Raw genomic sequence first — 12212 nt, forward strand, 5'->3', positions numbered from 1 at the left:
CTCGTTTTTGTTTGTTTTGGACAAAATGACACTGGTATCGTTTGTTCACACAATAGTACAGTGTGCGCGTCATGCGCTCATGTGTTGTATCAAATGAGGACATGCTAAATACACGATATAGATTAGAGATAGGGGATCTCCGGTTCAAAATATATAGTAATTTCCGGATGCTTTCCAAAGAAAAGCATCTCCGGTTGGACAAGGTTTCGTTATGAATTCACGCGCTCAGAACATGTGCTACAATTAACAGTTGGACGACTACTGCTGCATCAGGGATTCAGGATACATGGGAGAAGCCAAGCCCGTTTTTTTTCTTTGCAATTTGACCGTTTTTTCTAAAAAAAATTATGTTTGGCCCCGACGACAATTTGAACATTTTGTTGGGCGCCACAAGACATAGCGCCGAGATAATATAGTTCGTGACTTGGTGCCGAGGTAAGGGGGACGTGTGCTGCACCAGTGTTGTATTGACGTCTACATGGCAGGTACCTCGCGTCAGGGGGGCCAAATCCGAGGATACATCGTCCAAAAAATCAAACGTAATTTTTTTTAGAAAAAAGGTCAAATTGTAAAAAACAGCATCACTTCCTTTGTGTCTTTGGCCTTCTTTGTAAGCAAACTACTTTTTAAGTAACCAGTTTATATCACGGGTTTTATAAAAACTGGTTTATAAAAAAAGGTTAATGGTGTTTAGAACCATCTTAGTTTCATAAACTGCCTTTAAATAGTTTGTTTTAAAAAAACTGGAAAATAAAATCCAATTTCTATAAACTGGGGCAAAAAATAGTATGTTTAGAATCACCTCAGTTTTTATAAACCAGTTTTTTTTTTAAAACGGAGTGCTTCCAGACAGGTCCTTTGTGTCTGCATGTTCGTTTCATCAGATGGATGCAGATTTGTAAATAAAGCGATACACTATAACATTTTTCTTTAGTGTGCCACCGCAACAACCTTGTACTTTTAGAGTGTAAACGAGATACAGAAAAGTTAGGTGTTGTATATGTTCGCGTGTGATCTATAATAGAGCCTTAATATGTAGTATAGATATTGTACACCATAAATATTATTAAATTTTTTATAAATTTAGGCAGTGAATGAGATGTATACTTATTTAGTACGATTGAATGACGTGGAAGGGTGCCACCGTCAAAATCCTTGTGGCCAGGTAAGCTGGCAGTATCGGCAGTCATTGGCTGATCGCAATGTTTCTGTATTATTAGACTAACTTAAATACAATTTTTATATCTTTCCTAACGGTTACGAATATATATTTTGGCAAACAAAACACTTTCGATAGTTTATTTAATTATTTAAATATAGTTATGTTTTTATTTTAGGTTTCTTGATGGCTAAATATATAAAATAAAAATAAGTTTTTAGAGTGCAAACGAGTACATAAAAACTGTTGAAGTATAAAACGATAGAGGGTGGATTTTAGAAAGACCCCGGTATAGGAGATGGTGCTACAGTGCTACTCGTTGCTTTGCTTGTGACGCTGAAAAAAATCGCCTTTTTGTCGTGTTGAAATCGATCCGCGTTGGGATGTCCATGCCCCCACCGTCGCGTTCAAATCGGCTTTCCTTGCTAGCATGGACATGGACGTGGAGCAACAGCAACCCGTCGTCGCCTGGCCATGTCCCTGCCTCCTTTCATATCCTGGACGTATTGCTGGTTCTTCCTTTGTGATGCTCTGCGTTTCCACCGTCGACGTCCTGAACATATTGCTCATTCCTTTTTTTGTGACGCTCTGCGTTTCCACTGCCAACATGTAACAGCAAAAAATTTACGGACATTTGTTTCCGAAAACATTTCACCGACATTTGACGCGAATGGTGTTGAGGCTGGATCTTCCGACCTCTTTCTTGTATGTAGCTTAGAATCCATCATAGGGCCTTGTGGTTCAGAATCCACATGATCCTATTATATGAGACCGAACAAAATGATGAACATGATCGAACTGCTGCTGCAATCTATAAAGACAAAATATTGTAAGAAAAATAGAGACGGATGGATTAAGGCGCCGTTACGTTGTTACGGATTGGTGGGTCGGAACGATTACTAACCGGATTACTTCTCTAATTTACATAAACTTTGATTAGCTGAAACGATTCCGGGTGCAATTCGGCACAAACGAACAAGGCCTAAAGCAGTAGCGAAGAGTCTTATTATCAATCCCAGAAGCTCTCAACAAACAGCTTCAATCTATAAAGGTAGGCGCCTAGGCGGATGAGAGTAGGTCATCTGAAGTCGGAAGTCGCTCTCAACAAACAGTTGCATCCTACTGTACCTATTAAAGTATCGTCGACCCTTCTAGTGTTCTGAAGCTCCTAAACGACTGCTATTTATGTCGCACACCAGACCACACTGCATCTCATAGAATATCAAAAGTTGCAGGTACGCACTAGTGATTCTCTAAAACTTTCTCTAAATCCATTCTCTCAAGTCACAGCCAAGTGGGTGAGTGAACTTCATTCAACGCGTACGAAAATGTTCACTTCATTGCAGTGGCCGTACCCATTGGCACCACACCTGGGAGCTGGAGCTGGTCCTGCCCGCACCGTACCCATGGCCATGGTGGCATAAGCAAGCACGCGTGCGGTCAAAATGCTGCTGACGGACAGAGTGTCTTCGAGTTCAAAAATCAGTTGCTCCCAACCACGGCAACCACATGTACAGATTACGGGCAAGGAAGCAATGGAGAGAAGAAAGCAAGGAATCGATAATCCGATCCAGCTCCACCGGAACCAAACTTTCCTCTTCCATCATCTGTAAAAAAAGAAAATTGTGTGCCGCAACGTTTGCGGGGAGAACGCGGATGAGTAGCTGGCAATGTGGCAGCACCTAACTGAACCGGTCGATGGGCCTGCGCTACGTCGAGTCGTAGGCCGCGGCGGCGTCGGCGCTGGCGGGGAGGACGGCGTCGGCGTGCGGGTTGCAGTCGGCGGAGAAGAAGTCGTTGCGCTCGAGGAGAGACCGGACGCCGACGTCCTCCTTGCCGTTGGCGCTCGGGTTGGGCTCCAGCGAGCAGTCCCCGCCCGGACACGCGCAGCACCACGCCGCCGGCGCTGAGCCCGGGCGCCCGGAACCATCGTCGCCGTCGCCGTCGCCGTCACCGGCGGCACGGGCGTCTCGGTCGGCGGCCGCCCTCTCCTCCCGCCGGCTCCACCTCCTCCCCCCGGTCCTCCAGCCGCCGGAGGCGGCCTCCTCAGCTACCGAGACGCCGCCCCAGCAGGAGGGCAGCCCGCCCCGGATCGCCCTGGCCACCGCCTCGCGCCTCCCCTGCTGCTTCTTGCGCCGCGGTTGCTTCTGGCCTCGCCCACGCTCCTCCCCGCCTTCCTCCTCCGCTCCCCTGCCGGACGACGACGCAGCGGGAGACGCGGACGGGCCGGGCTGCCTCCGCCGCCTGAGCGCGTCTCCGCCTCCGCCCCCACCATTGGGCCGGCTCTCCCCGCCCGCATACATGCAACCGCCAGGAACCACCGACGACGGCTCCCTCCCCGGCCTTGCCGCGGTGGACCGACCGATCGATCGATCAATCAATCATTCGGCCGATCGACAACCGCGGCTGGTGGCCCAACCCCGCGCCGGCAACGGAACCACTGCTGGTTGCGGTCGACGGCGCCGGTGGTTTCTGCGGGGATTGGAGGGGGAGGTGGGGATGGGGGCGGAGGCGGAGGCGGATGCGATGGCGACAAGAGCAACGCACCGAATTCGGTCGCGCTTGCGCTCCTGCGGCTATTATTGGACGAGACGAGCAGCTTGCAGTTGCTCTCGCCTTGGCACGGGGGCAGCTCCGCTTTTGCTTTCGCCTGGCAAGTGTGTGTGCCAGGGCGGGCGGAGGATGGGGAGGAGGAAACCACTCGATTTGCATCGCCCGGGTAGTGGAGGAAGGTATATGCAGCAGGACAAAACAAAAACGTAATCTGGGGCCGATTAATTTAACCGTGCTGGTGATCTGGCGAGGTTCCAGTTGGATTCGCGGCCGCGGCGGCGGCGGCGCGGATACGCGACACGTTCTTCGTTCTGATCGAGATGACAATGGTTGGGTGGGTCTACATTGGGATGTGAGGTTTGGCTGGCTGGCATCGCTGTAGTGTTTTTAAACGACTGTCTAGTGTAGTAGTGTCTGCTCTCTGCTCTTCTGTTTCTTGGGTGTGGCTGGGATTCACGGTGCAACGGTTTAAAATCAAAAGCTTTCTTTCTTGTTTCTTGTGGTAAACAAAAAAGACGCTCCGTCGTTTGTTGGCTAACTGTGAGGCTATCCGCAGCAGTTCTCTCTAAATTTTTCTGACTATATCACTTTTTTGCGTTACATCATCAACATTTCATCCTCTATTTTTTCATCTCCCACATCGGTTTTCTCTATATTTTCCCCTATACTCCACTACAACCATAAAATATCATTTCCTATACCTACTTTTCATCTACTATCAATATTTCATCTACTAACAATTACTAGTGGACCCACTACTACAGGAATGAACAGTGTTAGGTATGAACAGTGACACGCTATATTTAGAGGGAGAGAGAAGGGGGCCAGCGCGTAGGGGACCTGCAGAGGGCAGCGCTGCGGCCGTAGGGTGCCCCCTGCAGGCGCCATTCAAGGGAGAGGGTTGTCCAGCGGCCACCGCTGCAGGCAGTCTAATAATCTCATTTATTCGTGTTCACACTAAGAAAATTGTAATGGCTCCATTTGTTTTTGGCGATTTATCCATAAACCGTCGAGAATAAACTTATTTTCAACTGTGGACATCTGTTTTTTCGGCAAGATATCATCCACTTAAACATGCGCGGACCTAGTGGGTGATCCATATAGGCCACGGCACGCCCTAAGATCATATAAGGTATTTTCGGTGGCTAACAGATAAACATGTTATTTTTAAAGGCTATGTATCAGCCGTCAAAAATAAGTTGTTATTTTCGACGGCTTATAGCCTACTGTAAAAAACTAGCCTTATATAGGCCACACCTGTGTTCAACTCACATTCTTTCTCTCGCGCTCCTTCGCTTTGGTCGCCATTGTTCTTCCTACATTTGCCCCGATCGTCTGCGCCCCCCAACACATGCACCATTGCCAATGGCGAACCAAGGACATAATTTTATGTGGGGCCAAACAAAATCATAAGACATTTAGATAAGACTATAAAACAAATGTAACACTATATATAGAATCTAGTGATCGAACAATAGAAATTAAAATTTGAAAAAATAGAAAAATATGAACAAGAAAAAACTACGCATCAATGTTGTGATGGCTGAACGACTGAATTGCGCGGGTGTGTGAGCGCAGGCAGAAGGGGGATGGACGGGCGACAATGACATTGGTGCGACGACAGAGCTGGTGAGCACAGAAGGGGAGCTAGGTGTGGCAGCGACATTGCGAAAACGCAGAAGGGGGCAGGCGACAAAGTCAGGGCGAGTACAACAAGGGGATGGCGACGACGGAGTCGAGCGCTTCTACCTTGTGTCGATCGGATACAAAGATAACAGAACAAAAGCGGAATTAGATGTGGAGTTGGATTGTTGGACAGGATGGTGGATGTGTGCTGCATTTTTGTCTTCATGTACTTACTATTTTTTTCTAATTCGCATCATATTGAACATATATATAAGAAGGCAAAAAAATTAAGTGGGGCCACGACCCCCTTTTGCCCACCCCGTGGCTCCGTGAAAGTCGCCTAGAGGGGGTGAATAGGCGAAACCTGAAATTTATAAACTTAAACTCGCACTAAGGCCAGGGTTAGTGTTAGAATTAAATCGGAGTGCGAAAGATTGTTTCTCTTGCTATGAGTTGCTCAAATTGATGCGGGTAGCTTTGGGAGCAAACTCAAATCAATATTAGCAAGGAAACTTTAGAGAGAGTAAAGAGGGAAAACAAATCAAGTGAAGATCAATGCAAGTGAACACGTAATTTGTTTTACTGAGGTTCGGTTCCAAAGAACAAAGTCCTCATTGAGGAGGCACAAAGGCCGGGTCTATTGCAACCATTTCCCTCTCTCAATCGGTCACTCAGACCGGTCGAGGCTTCTCCTTAATCATTTGGATCACTAAGACCCCGAGGATCACCATACACTTATGTGTCTCTTGCTAGCTTTACAAAGCACTTAGAGAAATAAGAATGAGAAGGAGAAAGCAATCCAAGCAACAAGAGCAACAAAAGAACACAAAACACCCTCTCTCAAGTCACTAAGCAATTGAGTTGATTTGGAGGCTTGGAGAGGATTTGATCTATTGAATGTGTCTTGGAGTGTAGTCTTTTGCTCTTGTATTGAATGTTGAGTTCAGAAAACTTGGATAACTTGAATGGAGATGGTTGGGGGTATTTGTAGCCTCCAACCACTTCCTAGCCATTGGCTGAATTTGCTATCAATGGGCACACCGGACAGTCCGGTGGCGCACCAGACAGGGCACTGTTCACTGTCCGGTGCGTGCCATGTCAGCATGCCGTTGGGGTTTAGAGCGGTTGACTGTTGAGGTCCTTTGTCTTCTAGCTGCACTGGACAGTCCGGTGGCACACCGAACTTGTCCGGTGAGTTCTGACTTCCTGCTCTGACTTCTGACCGCGCACTGTACATTTTTGCAGTCGACCGTTGCGTGCAGTGTGAGAGCACCTAGAGGGGGGGGGGGGTGAATAGGTGATCCTGTAAAAACTTAAACTTATAGCCACAAAACTTGATTAGGTGTTAGCACAGTTTATGCCAAGTGGCTAGAGAGGAGTCAAAACACAATAACCACAAGAATCCAATCACAGAGATGACACAGTGGTTATCCCGTGGTTCGGCCAAGTACAAAACTTGCCTACTCCACGTTGTGGCGTCCCAACGGACGAGAGTTGCACTCAACTCCTCTCAAGTGATCCAATGATCAACTTGAATACCACGGTGTTCTTGCTTTTCTTTTCTCAATCCCGTTTGCGAGGAATCTCCACAACTTGGAGCCTCTCGCCCTTACAAAAGATGTTCACAGAGAATCACAGAGCAAGGGAGGGATTAGCAACTCACACACGACACAAAGATCACAGCGAATACGCACACACAAGACCCAGACTTGAGCTCAAAAGACTAGCACACTAGAACGGAGCTCAAATCACTAGAATGTCGAACAAGTGCGCGAGATTGATGTGTGAGTGATCAAGAGTGCTCAAGGAATGCTTGGTGTGCTCCTCCATGCGCCTAGGGGTCCCTTTTATAGCCCCAAGGCAGCTAGGAGCCGTTGAGAGCACATCTGGAAGGCTATCCTTGCCTTCTGTCGTCGGGCGCACCGGACAGTCCGGTGCACACCGGACACTGTCCGGTGCCCGATTTCTTTCCTTAACAGGCGCAGCCGACCGTTGCCGACCACTGCAGATCTGGCGCACCGGACAGTCCGGTGCACACCGGACAGTCCGGTGCTTCCTTCCGACCGTTGGCTCGGCCACGTGTCGCGCGCCGATCGCGCGGCCGACCGTTGGCCCGGCCGACCGTTGGCTCACCGGACAGTCCGGTGCACACCGGACAGTCCGGTGAATTTTAGCCGAAGTTGCCGGAGAAAAACCCGAGAGTGGCCTCTTCGGCCGAGGCAGCCTGGCGCACCGGACACTGTCCGGTGCACCACCGGACACTGTCCGGTGCACCACCGGACAGTCCGGTGCCCCAGACCGAAACAGCCCCTTGGCTGCACACAGCCAAGTCTTCTCTTCTCTTCTTCTTTCTGTTTCTAACACTTAGACAAGAATATTAGTACACAAAACCAATGTACTAAGGCTTAGAAACATACCTTTACTTGTGATTTGCAACTTGTCCATCCATGGGCATATTTTCACATTTTGGCACCTGTGTTTGCACTTAATCACCAAAATACTTAGAAATGGCCCAAGGGCACATTTCCCTTTCAATCTCCCCCTTTTTGGTGATTTATGCCAACACAACATAAAGCAACTAGAACAAGTGCAAAATCACTTCAAATAAAAACTCAAATTGGTTTTGATTCAATTTTGGCATATATGGATCATCCTTTGCCACCACTTGGTTTGTTTTTGCAAATCAAACTCAAATCTCTATTTCTAAGTCAAACACACATGTTGAAGCATAACGAGAGTCATTTCAAAAGAGATTGATCAAAGATTTCAAAAACTCCCCCTATTTCCCATAATCAACACTTCTCCCCACAAGAAGCCAACTTTTGACAATAGAGACAATAAGAGACAATAAAAGCTTTTGACAAAACAAAAACTCTATTCTACTATTTTCAAAATCTCTCAAGTGGTAGCTGATCCATTTATCACTTTGGCCTTTATTTTCTCCCCCTTTGGCATCAAGCACCAAAACGGAATCAATCTTGGCCTTTTAACCCCATTGCCTCACAAAAATCTTCAATTAAGATCAAATGACAATAAGAGTTCATGAGATGAACTTGGAATAGGTTACCCTCTCATCGGAGTGCAGTGGAAGTCTTTCATGGTCCAAGTCCACCTTTTCCCTTTCAATCCTCCTTCGAGACTAAATCAAGCAAACTCAAGCAAATGGTTAGTCTCAAAGGGTCAAGTTGTAACACATCTCCCCCTAAACATGTGCATCACTTTGCAACGGACTTGTGAGGTCCAGGGAGTGTTGGTACAACTTGAGCACCACAATAAGCAACAAAATGCAGAATGAACCTGATCAAATGCATAAACACATGTATGCTACAATTCAATCCAAGTTCCGCGAATCTAAGACATTTAGCTCACTACGCAGCCTGCAAAAGGTCTTCTCATCTAGAGGCTTGGTAAAGATATCGGCTAGCTGGTTCTCGGTGCTAACATGAAACACTTCGATATCTCCCTTTTGCTGGTGGTCTCTCAAAAAGTGATGCCGGATGTCTATGTGCTTTGTGCGGCTGTGTTCAACAGGATTTTCCGCCATGCGGATAGCACTCTCATTGTCACATAGGAGTGGGACTTTGCTCAGATTGTAGCCAAAGTCCCTGAGGGTTTGCCTCATCCAAAGTAGTTGCGCGCAACACTGTCCTGCGGCAACATACTCGGCCTCAGCGGTGGATAGGGCAACGGAGGTTTGTTTCTTAGAGTTCCATGACACCAGGGACCTTCCTAAGAATTGGCACGTCCCCGATGTACTCTTCCTATCGACCTTACATCCAGCATAGTCGGAGTCTGAGTATCCAACTAAGTCAAAGGTAGACCCCTTTGGATACCAGAGTCCGAAGCAAGGCGTAGCAACCAAATATCTAAGAATTCGCTTCACCGCCACTAAGTGACACTCCTTAGGATCGGATTGAAATCTAGCACACATGCACACGCTAAGCATAATATCCGGTCTACTAGCACATAAGTAAAGCAAAGAACCTATCATTGACCGGTATGCTTTTTGATCAACGGACTTACCTCCTTTGTTGAGGTCGGTGTGTCCGTCGGCCCCCATTGGCGTCTTTGCGGGCTTGGCGTCCTTCATCCCAAACCGCTTTAGCAGATCTTGCGTGTACTTCGTTTGGGAGATGAAGGTGCCTTCCTTGAGTTGCTTCACTTGGAACCCAAGGAAGTAGTTCAACTCGCCCATCATCGACATCTCGAATTTCTGCGTCATCACCCTGCTAAACTCTTCACAAGACTTTTGGTTAGTAGAACCAAATATTATGTCATCGACATAAATTTGGCACACAAACAAATCACCATCACATGTCTTTGTAAAAAGAGTTGGATCGGCCTTCCCAACCTTGAAAGCATTAGCAAGTAAAAAGTCTCTAAGGCATTCATACCATGCTCTTGGGGCTTGCTTAAGTCCATAGAGCGCCTTAGAGAGCTTACACACGTGGTCGGGGTACCGTTCATCCTCGAAGCCAGGGGGTTGCTCCACGTACACCTCCTCCTTGATTGGCCCGTTGAGGAAAGCGCTCTTCACATCCATTTGGTACAACCTGAAAGAATGGTGAGCGGCATATGCTAGCAAAATACGAATGGACTCTAGCCTAGCCACAGGAGCAAAGGTCTCCTCAAAGTCCAAACCTGCGACTTGGGCATAACCTTTTGCCACAAGTCGAGCCTTGTTCCTCGTCACCACCTCGTGCTCGTCCTGTTTGTTGCGGAACACCCACTTGGTTCCCACAACATTTTGCTTCGGACGAGGCACCAGTGTCCAAACTTCATTGCGCTTGAAGTTGTTTAGCTCCTCTTGCATGGCCAACACCCAGTCCGGATCTAGCAAGGCCTCCTCTACCCTGAGAGGCTCAATAGAAGAGACAAAAGAGTAATGCTCACAAAAATTAACTAATCGAGATCGAGTAGTTACTCCCTTGCTAATGTCACCCAGAATTTGGTCGACGGGATGATCCCTTTGAATCATCGCTCGAACTTGGGTTGGAGGTGCCGGTTGCACTTCTTCCTCCATCACATGATTATCTTGTGCTCCCCCTTGATCGAGCGCCTCCACTTGAGGTACCTGTTCGTCATCTTCGGTTGGGGGATGCACCATAGTTGAGGAAGAAGGTTGATTTCGTTCATCTTGTTCCTGTGGCCGTACTTCTCCAATCGCCATGGTCCGTATAGCGGCCGTCGGAACATCTTCTTCATCTACATCATCACAATCAACAACTTGCTCTCTTGGAGAGCCATTAGTCTCATCAAATACAACGTCGCTAGAGACTTCAACCAAACCCGATGATTTGTTGAAGACTCTATACGCCTTTGTATTTGAGTCATAACCTAACAAAAACCCTTCTACAGCTTTGGGAGCAAACTTAGAATTTCTACCCTTCTTCACTAGAATGTAGCATTTACTCCCAAATACACGAAAGTACGATACATTGGGTTTGTTACCGGTTAGTAGCTCATACGACGTCTTCTTGAGGAGGCGATGAAGGTAGACCCTGTTGATGGCGTGGCACGCCGTGTTCACGGCTTCCGTCCAAAAGCACTCGGGGGTCTTGAACTCTCCTAGCATCGTCCTCGCCATGTCGATGAGCGTCCTGTTCTTCCTCTCTACCACACCATTTTGCTGTGGTGTGTAGGGAGCGGAGAACTCGTGCTTGATCCCTTCCTCTTCAAGGAACTCCTCCACTTGAAGGTTCTTGAACTCGGACCCGTTGTCGCTTCTTATCTTTTTCACTTTGAGCTCAAACTCATTTTGAGCTCTCCTGAGGAAGCGTTTGAGAGTCCCTTGGGTTTCGGATTTTTCCTGCAAAAAGAACACCCAAGTGAAGCGGGAAAAGTCATCAACAATAACTAAACCATACTTACTTCCTCCTATGCTCAGATAGGCGACAGGTCCGAAGAGGTCCATATGCAGCAGCTCCAGGGGTCTTGAAGTGGTCATCACATTCTTGCTGTGATGTGCTCCTCCCACCTGTTTCCCTGCTTGACAAGCTGCACAAGGTCTATCTTTTTCGAATTGAACGTTAGTCAAACCTATCACGTGTTCTCCCTTTAGAAGCTTGTGAAGGTTCTTCATCCCCACATGTGCTAAGCGGCGATGCCACAGCCAGCCCATGCTAGTCTTAGCTATTAAGCATGCATCTAGACCGGCCTCTTCTTTAGCAAAATCAACTAAATAAAGTTTGCCGTCTAATACACCCTTAAAAGCTAGTGAACCATCACTCCTTCTAAAGACAGACACATCTACGTTTGTAAATAGACAGTTATACCCCATATGACATAATTGACTAACAGATAGCAAATTATATCCAAGACTCTCTACTAAAAATACATTAGAGATAGAATGCTCATTAGAAATCGCAATTTTACCTAACCCTTTTACCTTGCCTTGATTCCCATCACCGAATACAATTGAATCTTGGGAATCCTTATTTTTGACGTAGGAGGTGAACATCTTCTTTTCCCCCGTCATATGGTTTGTGCATCCGCTGTCGATAATCCAGCTTGAACCCCCGGATGCATAAACCTGCAAGGCAAATTTAGGCTTGGGACTTAGGTACCCAACTCTTGTTGGGTCCTACAAGGTTAGTCACAATTTCCTTAGGGACCCAAATGCAAGTTTTATCACCTTTGCATTTTGCCCCTAACTTCCTAGCAATTACTTTTCTATCCTTTCTACAAATTGCAAATGAAGCATTCAAAGCACAATAAATTGTAGAAGGTTCATTTGCTATTTTCCTAGGAGCATGAATAACATTCCTTCTAGGCACATGATGAATAGCATTTCTTTTAGGAACAACATTTCTCCTAGTAACATTTCTATCATACACATAAGAGGAACTAGGAGCAAACATGGTATGAGAATCAT

At 47.0% G+C, this 12212-nt stretch overlaps 1 protein-coding gene across 1 annotated transcript; it reads right to left on the reverse strand.

Moving 5' to 3' along the window:
* Positions 1–2580: 2580 nt before the first annotated feature.
* On the reverse strand, positions 2581–4016 carry LOC103630303 (ATPase WRNIP1). The gene has a single exon (XM_008651365.4). It carries the CDS (start codon positions 3460–3462, stop codon positions 2869–2871), a length of 594 nt encoding a protein of 197 aa, XP_008649587.1. The 5' UTR covers positions 3463–4016; the 3' UTR covers positions 2581–2868.
* Between the last annotated feature and the right edge of the window lie 8196 nt (positions 4017–12212).

The sequence above is a fragment of the Zea mays genome, chromosome 6 (genome assembly GCF_902167145.1).
Source record: "Zea mays cultivar B73 chromosome 6, Zm-B73-REFERENCE-NAM-5.0, whole genome shotgun sequence".
Taxonomy (NCBI): domain Eukaryota; kingdom Viridiplantae; phylum Streptophyta; class Magnoliopsida; order Poales; family Poaceae; genus Zea; species Zea mays.